The sequence below is a fragment of the Cyclopterus lumpus genome, chromosome 11, assembly GCF_009769545.1.
Source record: "Cyclopterus lumpus isolate fCycLum1 chromosome 11, fCycLum1.pri, whole genome shotgun sequence".
NCBI lineage: Eukaryota > Metazoa > Chordata > Actinopteri > Perciformes > Cyclopteridae > Cyclopterus > Cyclopterus lumpus.
This window is the reverse complement of record NC_046976.1, coordinates 7,033,067-7,043,647: the sequence shown is the minus strand read 5'-3', so window position 1 is coordinate 7,043,647 and position 10,581 is coordinate 7,033,067. Positions and strand designations below refer to the sequence as shown.

General features: G+C 40.6%; 2 protein-coding genes across 3 annotated transcripts; both read left to right on the top strand.

The window, feature by feature from the left end:
• The first annotated feature begins 3,191 nt into the window (after positions 1-3,191).
• s100a10a (S100 calcium binding protein A10a) lies at positions 3,192-4,772 on the top strand. 2 transcript variants are annotated; one of them, XM_034546005.1, is made up of 3 exons: positions 3,192-3,310; positions 4,270-4,434; positions 4,527-4,772. In XM_034546005.1, exons 2-3 carry the CDS (start codon positions 4,291-4,293, stop codon positions 4,683-4,685), a joined length of 303 nt encoding a protein of 100 aa, XP_034401896.1. In that variant the 5' UTR covers positions 3,192-3,310; positions 4,270-4,290; the 3' UTR covers positions 4,686-4,772. The 2 variants fall into 2 exon arrangements, with proteins under 2 accessions (XP_034401896.1, XP_034401894.1); XM_034546003.1 differs by lacking the exon at positions 3,192-3,310 and adding an exon at positions 3,330-4,021.
• A 3,460-nt stretch (positions 4,773-8,232) lies between these two features.
• Positions 8,233-10,038, top strand: LOC117738972 (ictacalcin-like). The gene is made up of 3 exons (XM_034545182.1): positions 8,233-8,301; positions 9,465-9,610; positions 9,728-10,038. Exons 2-3 carry the CDS (start codon positions 9,473-9,475, stop codon positions 9,866-9,868), a joined length of 279 nt encoding a protein of 92 aa, XP_034401073.1. The 5' UTR covers positions 8,233-8,301; positions 9,465-9,472; the 3' UTR covers positions 9,869-10,038.
• Positions 10,039-10,581: the final 543 nt, after the last annotated feature.

Genomic DNA, 10,581 nt, shown 5'->3' with positions numbered 1-10,581 from the left:
ATCGATTAGTAATCATGTTGTCATGGCATTTTCTCCGATACATCCGATACATTAGGCTTCCGTCTTCAGTGGTTGGTCTATATATATATAAGTTGAGATCATATATATATATATATATATATATATATATATATGGTCTAATAGTGTTATTGAAGAGGAAAAAATCAGTTAGTCCAACTTCTCTAAAGTCTCCTATACTCCGGCGTCCCGCCCACGGCCGCGTGCACGGCCTCGCGCACGCCGCCACACTGTAATAAAAATCAATGTGGTTCAACTTAAAAACATAAGTTCAATTGCTGCCTTAAACTTTCAAGTAGAGTCAAATTGGATTTACAATTTGCTACAACTTATGATTTTTAGTTGACTTTAGCTTTGGATTGCTCTATGTAAGTTCACATGACTGTATAGTACATGTTTATTCAACTTAACAATGCAAGTTCAAAAGATATATAACTTATTATCATGCATTCTGTTCACTTGTCCAAATAAGTAGTGTCAACTTAACAATGCAAGTTAAAAAGATATTTAACTCATTATCATGCATTCTGTTCAGTTATCCAACTAATGATTTCAACTCTCTTATTTAAGTTAGAAGGACGTTTTGACATAACTTTCCTAGTTAATATTACGTAAAAGTATGCATTGTTTCAAATGACAATTTATAGTTATAAGAAACACAGAATCTTGTGGCAAAAATCATATTTATTTTTTTGCATCAAAACAAATTTATTTTACATTAAAACAACTTCCACAATGTGGTTAAACAGAATTATTCACAAAGAACATTAAATACAACAGGAACAACTGACAGGATCTAGCTAATGAGTCCTTTTTTTTAAAGTTGTAGCTGAGAACTTTGTTTGAGTTGAGAATACCCTAGATTTAAAAGAGCATCCCACAAATGGGCAATTCACAGTCTCTCTCTTTCCCAAATGTCTCTTTAAATGAAGAAAGTATTGTTTGATGTTGCTTGGTGCTGAAAATGTACAAAGTTCACAGCGAATTTTAGCAACTGGATTGGTTGCTTTCTTGTGCTCCTTTAGATGCTGCGTAAATTCCACATGAGATTGGAAAAATGTTAGACAGTTTGGGTATATACAGCTGAAACCCCGTCTTCCACGTCCATGATTGTCTTTGTAATGACTCAATTGTTTTTTCATTGTATGAGGCAAAACTGCAGAACTTACAACTCCACTTCATCAACAGCAACCAAACTTCAATGACCAAACCATCTGCACCTGAAACACAGAAACACAATCAATAACATAATATAGCAAAACCATTAGTCATATGAACTGCAAACTTGATTAAGAGAGTAAACTGCACAGTAATAGGACAAACAATTATGATCTTAGGAACAAAAGGTAGTTTCCATAACCTATGGTGAGTTTTTTTAAATAACAAAATCATAAGCCAAGTGAATTTGTCATTTGGATTACAAATCTATTTTCCTAACAGTATCATTTTGATGAATAACAGGTTTTAAAATGATAAAAGCATTCACGTTTTATTCATCACTTTACAATGTACACAACCAATGTTACACTTTAAACCACCCGTCCAGACATTGTTACATTGTATATTTAGCATTTGAATTTATTCTTATTAACTTCATTTTAGTAACATGTTATATATTTTATTAGTATCTTATATTGCTGCACTATATTTTAGGCCTAGAATATCTACTAATGCTTTTTAAATAATTCAAATCTAATATTTTAGCGTCAGCATTGTTGAAGGAGGCGGAGCTTCAAGACTGGAATTCATGACGTCACTTCATGAGCACGCGAAAGTGGCGCGAACACAGATAGCTTGCCAAAGCTACTAGCGAGCTAATTATCTTCAAATAAGTAGGTTAGTGCAAACCTTAACTTAAGCTAGCTAGCTAACTGGCTAGATAACGAGGTCCCGTTTTCGAGGCATGTTTTGACAAAATCATTAGCCTGCCAGCACAAATCCAAAAAGATTAAAATATTAATTAAATGTAATTAGGTACTTATATTAGCTACTGATATTTTAGCCACACCACAAATAGTCCATAAACTGACCGTAGCGAACTGTCCTGGAGACAGTCCTGTTGCTAAGTTAAGTTACATTGAGAAACTGGCTAAAAACATTACGTTAGCTTTAAATTACATTTTTCTAAATGTCCTCTGAAATATTATAATTGATTGAAACTATTGTTAATCAACCTTTCTGTCGTTTCCGGGTCCAATTAAACCGGTTATCGGGGTTTACGCGGCTCAAATGTGACTATTAAAAACTAATGTTAGCTAACACTGGACTATTTTCCATACTGAACCACCCGCATTAAACAAAGCTTACGCGTCATACATTTACAGACAATATATTAACATGACAGCAGGTACTTTCTTTACATTGACTTATTGGGTTGAATGATATTGCTGATGGAGTCACTCACCTCACTGGGGCTTTCTCTTTCCGAGCTGTCGCGCCGCATGTCCAGGGTCGACTCACGTACATCGTCTCGCTAGCTAACGATATTCATCCGCCACTTGGTTCGCTGAACCTACGTACTGCGTGGTAGTGTCCAGGTCACGTTTGTGATCCGGCTGTCAAAAACGTATTGATCCGCCGCGTGGTTTAGGTTAGTTCGCCGTCTGGTTTTCCATTGGTTAGTGATGCAGCTGAGCTGACAGGCAGCTCGCAGTTTGCGACCTGGTACGGTCGATTATGCATAACTTTAATAGGCGTTCACAACAAACGCGTTGCGAATATTCGGATAAGCCTCGATTCAATGTAAATGGATTAGTTGTACACAAAGTCACCCATGAACAGTTCCTGAAGAGGCAAATTAGCTAAAGAGAATAAAACTGTTTTTTATAGTAGGCTGTATGCATTTGTATTTCTGGGTAGAATTTGACTATTTAACATGGGGGTCTAATGGAAATTGAATCGCTTTTAAATTCTCAAGTGGCCGTTTGAGGAACGGCAGTTAATGGCACTTGCTTTTGACTGTTGGACATAACCATCATTATAACTCACAGTATTAAGTTCAATTGACTTCTTGAAATTTACAATTTATTGAACTGGCTTAAAAACCTGAGTTGAACTACCGACAACTTATACAATTGAGTTGTAATTGTATAACTTATCATGATAAGTTGAAGTAAATGACAAAAATACATTATCATGACTTATTGTTCAAATCCTTTTTTACAGTGCAGGGTCCACGGTCCACCCCGCAGGTTGACTCACTGCTCCGCAGTCAGGGCGGCGTCCGACTATAAAATGTCTGCCGCGCTCTGAACATTGCCACCTCTCCAGCCGACGACGTCCCGCCTGCACGGTAAGAGCTGTCGGCAGTAACGGGCCGTCTCACCCGCGTTACTTTTTTATTTTTATATCTGCCAATCAAAGTTGTCCTGAAGGGAAGCTTGTCGGTGTATTCTTAATACAGCTTATGTTACTTAATTATTCTACTTTTTGTGCTATTACCTAGGTAGAATTGTTATATTTTTATTGAAAAATGACGCAATGTATGATTGTCATATGATGGTCCTGTTTTTTTTTTTTTTGGCAGGGGGGTTAAGTTTTGAGCGCACACTTTTTTTAATTATGATTATAGAATATTTATAAAATGAGCTAACATCCATATCAACTCTTTTTTTCTCTCCAGTTTATGACATTTGTCTCCACTGGGTCTTTCTCTCTTGTGGGTCCATGTAGCTGTGGACTCAGAGGGTGTGGTGGGGCTGTGGCCGTGCTCTGTGGCTACACTGTCTCCTCTCAATTGCTGCACAACCACCATTTTGTGTATCCGCACATTTTTCCCTCATTCAGCTAAAGTTTTCCATTCCCCCTCTGACTCAAAAAAACCACTCCGCTCAACTTTTCCCTCCCACTTCTCCTTTTGTACTGTTCTCATCCAGCAGCAGTTGGAGACATAATACACCCTCTTTTGAGTTTTGTGATTGATTTTGTTCTTCTTTTGCTGACCTCCCACCACTCGTGAGCATTACATGTTGTGAGGAAGGGCGTCGGAGAGAAGAGAATGGTGGTGAGCTATGATGTGACTAGTCGCCATGCAGCATTTTACTCTGAATTGAGTCAAATCATTTTCAGTGCAAGACATGGATGTCAATGTGTCAGGCTTTTGAACCCTTTCAAAACCTTTAGATAAGCTCATCCATATCATCAACAAAACAAACATTTCTTCATAAAAGTGTACCCTAAATTGTCTCTAATAAATTCTATCATTGGTGATGATTAACAATGTTCTTCTCTTTTTTTCCCTTCTCCATGCAGTTCAGACACACCTCAGCAGCCATGCCTTCAGAACTAGAGACCGCCATGGAGTCACTCATCAAGGTGTTCCACCGCTACGCCACCAACGTCGGCAAAGAACGCTTCGCACTCAGCCGGCGACAGCTCAAAGACTTGATGGAGAACGAGCTGTCGACCTTCCTCCAGGTGAGAAGTGTTGATTGTTTAATAATCTATCACATAACACGGTACCCAGAGCTTTCTCACCTCACAACCCTTATCTTCTTCTCTTAACCCAGTCCCAGAAGGACCCTGCTGCTGTGGACAAAATCATGAAGGATCTGGACAGCAACTGTGACGGCCACGTTGACTTTGAGGAGTTTGTTTCCCTGGTTGTTGGACTCTCAATTGCCTGTGAGCATTGCTATCAAAACAAAATGAAGATGGGGAAGAAGTAAGCAGCTGGAGAAAAGAAAGAAACCACAAAAGCATTTAAAGTTTTGTAAAGATAGTTTTGTTCATTAAATACACAGAAAAATTCCCAACCTGTTGTGTCTGCTGGTTATTGTATGTGCAAGTTACTGTATGTTCATGGGCCTACATGTGTTTCTCATTTAAACATGTCCTCTGCCTCATGAAGAAAAATGCACACATAGCACGCATTTCTCCTCTTCCCCATGCGGTGCATTGTACTGGAATCCCACCCCGGAGCAGCTCATTCCAGAGATCACGAGTGTGCTGACTCCCATGGTAACTGTACCATCAACACTGGGTGTGATGACGTAATCCCCACCTGTAGTGTATGCTTCCCTGTGTGTGAAAGTGCACACCGACTCCTTCCTCATTGCTTGGTATACGGTCCCTGCTTATCGCCGCTCTGAGGAATCTGCAGAATGTTCCGGGGCCTGAACGCACCTCTCTGTGAAGCTGATTGTTGCAGCTCTCTGAATCACGATTCATGAGCAGATGAACGAGGTGATCGGGTGCTTCTTAACTGAATAAAGTGTGTTGCATTCTAGTCGATTTCATCGAGTAGGACGATCTTGGGCACCGTATAGAAATGTGGAGGGCCAGTGTCAATACACCACATTCTTTTCATGTTTCATGTCTGCTGAAACGTGGATAACACCAGAGAGGTGACCAGGATCACCTCCTCACTCTTCCTGAACTGAAGAGAGACTCTTGTTCTCTCTCTCAGGCAGCACTTCTGGCACAAGCTTCTCCAATCAAATGTTTTAGTCATAGTGACTAACATATGACTCTTGTAATTAAGGGTGTAACGGTTGAGGTCAGGGTCAGCCAATCCCAGAGATGTCCCTTTACTGCCTGAGGAAGGGGCAAACAGTCTTCCTTGCCCTGCACACACCTCCGAAGGCAAAGCCTTGCTATGTGGCCAGAGTGCATGGTTACAGGGGAAACACTCAAGTTGCTAGGTTACAAAGTGTGAGTGTGTCTGTGTCTCTCTGTGTGTGTGTGTGTGTTCACCCCTCAGTTTACACAAGCACCACGCCCATGTGACCCACAGCATGAGTTTACAGCCGGGATTTCCCAATGTGTTGTCTGTTTTGCCTTTTGTGTCGTTAAGCAAGAGGTGCACAGCATTCATCGACATACAGTGTATGCTGACATCATTATTTGTGAGGATGAATAACGCTCTCATGAAGCAACCCTGTGAGATCTGTGAGGCCAATGAACAGGCCCAGACGTGTTCACGTAGTAGACTTACTTATTACCTTTAATAATATCCTTCACAAGTGGGATGAACCCTGCTTCCTCTAACAGTTTTGATATTTCTCAACTGACAGACAGTTTGAAGGTGTGTATTGGTTTGATAAGCAAACATTTGCGAAAGCAAGCCACACCTTCTTTGGACACACACACACACACACACACACACACACACACACACACACACAGGAAGAACAGCCCCTCTCATGTGGACAATTAAATTTGTCAAACAATAGCATAAATGTTCTGAACCTACCAAACGCTTTCCAACATCCGGTAGCTGCTGCCATGGAAAATGACATCAAACTATTGTGATGTCGTTGCAGCGGATGATGTAAAAAATGTCAAAAGTACCTCTTGTCTGTTTTTCTGCTCTTTGCTGCCACTTAGATGTGAGCCAACACATCTAAGTGTCTCTCCTCGTGTCTCTCATAAACCCTTAAAACGCTGCCATTCAAATCATAAGCAACCTTTTTCTCGTTTCTGGTCAAAGTCTTCTGAGGGCGTACGGTAGAGCCTCATCACAACTGCAGTATTTCTCAAATCCTGGGTGGACGTTGAATTGAAAAGTGCTGCCGGTGGAATATGTATGAATCAAGAAAAGACTCTGAACCCTATGAATGAACGAGTGTCCTTCTGCTTGACCACTAGATGGCATAAGAGCAACTGTAATCATAATGTTGTCTGTGAGCGTTTTATAACTGCAAATAGTTGAATCAGTGCTGGATTTATTACAAAAATGGGGTTTCCCTGGATATGCACCCTCCCATGCATATCTCCCCCCCCCCCCCCCCCACCCCACCCCACCTCTCAGTCAATCTGAGTGAGTAGGATGGGGATGGAAGAAGGGTTGAACAAAGTTGAACTAAAGTTTTCCACACAGTGAAAAAGCACAGCTCAACGCCCAGTCGCAGGGTGCATGGATGTTGGTGACTTGACTTCCTCCTTTGATTGAAGTTGTTAATTAGAAGCCGACACAGTTGCACTCTGACCAAAGAGGAGAGACAGGAGAAGAGCTTTGATGATTCTCCTCAATGCCGTGCAAACGGACCACACACATGCACAGAGTTGCCTCAGTGCTCATTCTCATGTCTCTAATTGCAGGTCTCTGCAGCATGACTCATGAGCGCCAGGGACATGACTGTGAGTCACAGCCTCCACCACAAAATTGGAAGGAAGAGAGGACCGACTCAGGACCAACAATGAGTCACTGTGGCCGAGTGTGTTCCTTTTGGAATCATGTGCATCTCCAGCCATTAAATGAAAATAGGAAAAATGCCAATTATATACACAAAAACACGAGAAATTAGTGAGTACAATATACAATTATAGTATTTTTTGTTTTTGTTTTTAAAGCCACATTTAACTCTAAATGTAAATTAGTGTTCATTGCTTTGGTTTTTTTTTTATTTTCAAGATTTTCAAGAAGGGAATTGCAGCAAAAGTCTCGTCACATTTGGTCTTCTTCTTTAGTAAAGTCTGAAAAACAACCAAAATGTGGGTTTTACAGAAGAATACACAGTATGACAAACTTGTAAAACACAATCAAAGAGGGGGAAGTGGAATTGTGATTGAAAATGCACGCGCTCTTATCCATCAAGAGTCACAGGTTTTCTTTTAAAGGATTAAGAAACGTGACCTCAATACAAAAAGTGATTGAGTTCACATAGTAACTTACAAAACATCCTCAACGAACAAGAGACATGCAAATGATGGATGGATGTTTTCTTTTAATTCATACTTAATTCACAAATAATAGCAGTAAATATTATGTTAAGAGTATAGTTTTTATCTTGAGAAAGAAACAAGCAAACTAACAATCAACCAAACTACTTTAATGCGTTGCATTAAAAAGTGAAAAAAAGCTCTTTTATAATTCTCCCACATGACATTAAATGTGCCTGTAGCTGTAACAATGAGGTAGTAAAAAACATCCCCTTTTCGCTTTCTACAGTCTTAATAGCAATAATTACAAGTTAAAATGCAATTGTGTGTTCATAACATTAGAGAGATTGTTTTTGATGCAACATTAAGCATTTTTAAAATCCCTTCTGGATGCAAACATGCACTATATTGTGTGTGTAACGGCTCAAAGCAGACTCCAAAACAACCAGAATATCAGCTGTTTGATGCAACAATAATGAATCCACTGTTTCTCAAAGAATAACTTGGGAAATGATCAACAGGCCACGAGGGGAGACGTGGGAGTGGCCGGAGGTGAAAAGAGAGGGAGGGAGAGGGGAAGGGTGTGGTCGTCTATAAAGCATCCTTTGCATCCTTTTCCATCGTTACAGCTCCTCTGACTTTTGCTCTCCAGTCTTCTTAAATCTCTACGGATCAGCTCTGGTGAGTAGAAAATCAAAACAATATTGTTTTGATTGTCGTTTGATTTCATTTACCGACTTAAAGCAATGCGGCAAAACTTTTCCCGAGAGGATATTGTTTGAACGCAACACATTGAAGGTCAGTTTTATTAACGTTAAATACAACATCAAAGTTTCTTGTGGAACTAAACATGAAACCAACCAACGCTGCTCATTTAGCTCTGACGCCATGTCATTTGGTTAACTTTAGCCTGCAATGTCCTTTTACTGATGCATATGTTCATTCAGAAGTTAGCGACACGCTTTTTAATTTGATTTAAATGAAAAACAAACTTGATATGGTGTTCGTTTTGCTTGCACAATTCCCATCTGTGTACAAACAGTGTCCTCAGCTTTCCACATCCCACAGAGGGAGCAGCACCACGCGACTCAGACTCCCTGGGGTTCATGGAGTCAGTGGAATAAAATCCAGTCCTGGCCTGCTTTGTTTACGTCCAACGGAGTTACCTGGAGAGATTTAGCTGCTGCCATAGCAATGTGTCCTGTGTGTGTTACAGGTTGTTGACAGGGGAAAATAAAAGTGGCTGGGCCCCGGTGGAAGCCTGGGGTTTATTTTGATCCACCTCCACAGAGAGAAAAACACTGGCAGAGACTAAATCAATGATGTCAGCCACTGCTTGTTGCTCAAAATATCTTCATCAATAACATTTTGTTTGCATTCTTGTATGTGTATATGTTGTCTAAACAACTATAGTATATCCATACATTACCCACTTAATCCGTCGTAGGAGTAAAAAGCAAACAAACAATTGGTCAACAATGGCCCCGATAATGAAGCAGACTTGAATATCAGAGCCATGAACTCAGATGTTTTCCCTTTTCTTTCCCTCCTAACCATTCCCTCATGTTGTGGATGTGAATGCTCTCCTCGGTTAACTTTCCATAAATACCCACAATGCCACATGATCCATGATGGTGCGCGTCAGGGAAAGTTACCAGACCTAGACTCTGCCTCTAGATGGAGTCACAGCAGCATTAAATGAGAGCATCGTGCTTAAGCAACTTCTTCAGTGAGTCCCATGAAGATATTTAGGGACGAGGCCAATCCGACCTGGCCTGCATGCAACCATCCCAATGTAGGAACATGACAATTAACTCTTTATTCTTCATTTTCCTCTAAACCAGCAACCATCATGTCTGACATCCAGCAGGCTATGACCCTCCTCATTAGCGCATTCCATAAATACGCCGGCAAGGAGGGGGACAAGCACACCCTGACAAAGGGAGAGCTGAAGGAGCTGCTTCAGAATGAGTTTGGGGATCTGCTGGGGGTGAGTGACCTCTGATCTCTCTACTGTACATGGTGGTGCATTGTATGGAGATTGGTAAATCATCTCAGCCTGTAGAACATGCCCAGTGACATTATTCCATGCTTTTCTCAACGGCAGAAGGCCAGTGACAAGGTGGCCGTGGACCGCATCTTCAAGGGCCTGGACGCAAACGAGGACAACTGTGTGGACTTCAAGGAGTTTGCCACCCTGGTCAGCTGCCTCACCATGATGTGCCACGAGCACTTCTGCAAAGAATAGGGATCCAAGCTCCACCTCGGGGACAGCTTAGAGAGCTACCTTCCTGTGAAGGAGATCCCATGACAGACGTTCTGATAAGGAATACATATGAACTCCTTAACTAGATTACTATGAAGGCACAACACATTATACTCTCACGCACAATGAAATAAACTTCTTTCTTTGAAACACTTCTGCACTTTGTCGGTTACTGTGTGGTCAGGGGAACAATATGTGTAACAATATTAATTACACAGACGTGGCAGTAACATAGTCTAAGTAAGCTTATGATCCAAAACACTTGAAGTGCAGGTATGTTGACATAAAGCTTTTATGCCTAACATTCTTACAGCTGGATTAACTTCAGGAAAGGAGTAATATAACGGCAGGTTATGAAAGAAAGGATTTCATTGATGTTGCTTATCGTATTCAGAGCTAGAGCACATTTAACAAAGCCCTCTATTTAAAGAAGAAATAACACAATCCTCGTCTTACAGATGAAGTGCAATAAGCAAGAACACAATTCTATACAGTTTTCTGTTGGGGCCTTATTGGTCTGGTATTTCGCAGTAGCTTATGGTGGCTAATGATTATTTATTATCAATTATTAATTGGAAAACGTTAGGTGTTGTTGTACAAGCTGACTTTATCATACTTCTCTGCTTGTGCAACGAGTGTGTTACATTTACCATTATTCTTTAATTGTAGCTTGTTGCCACAGTTAGTGAGGTTCA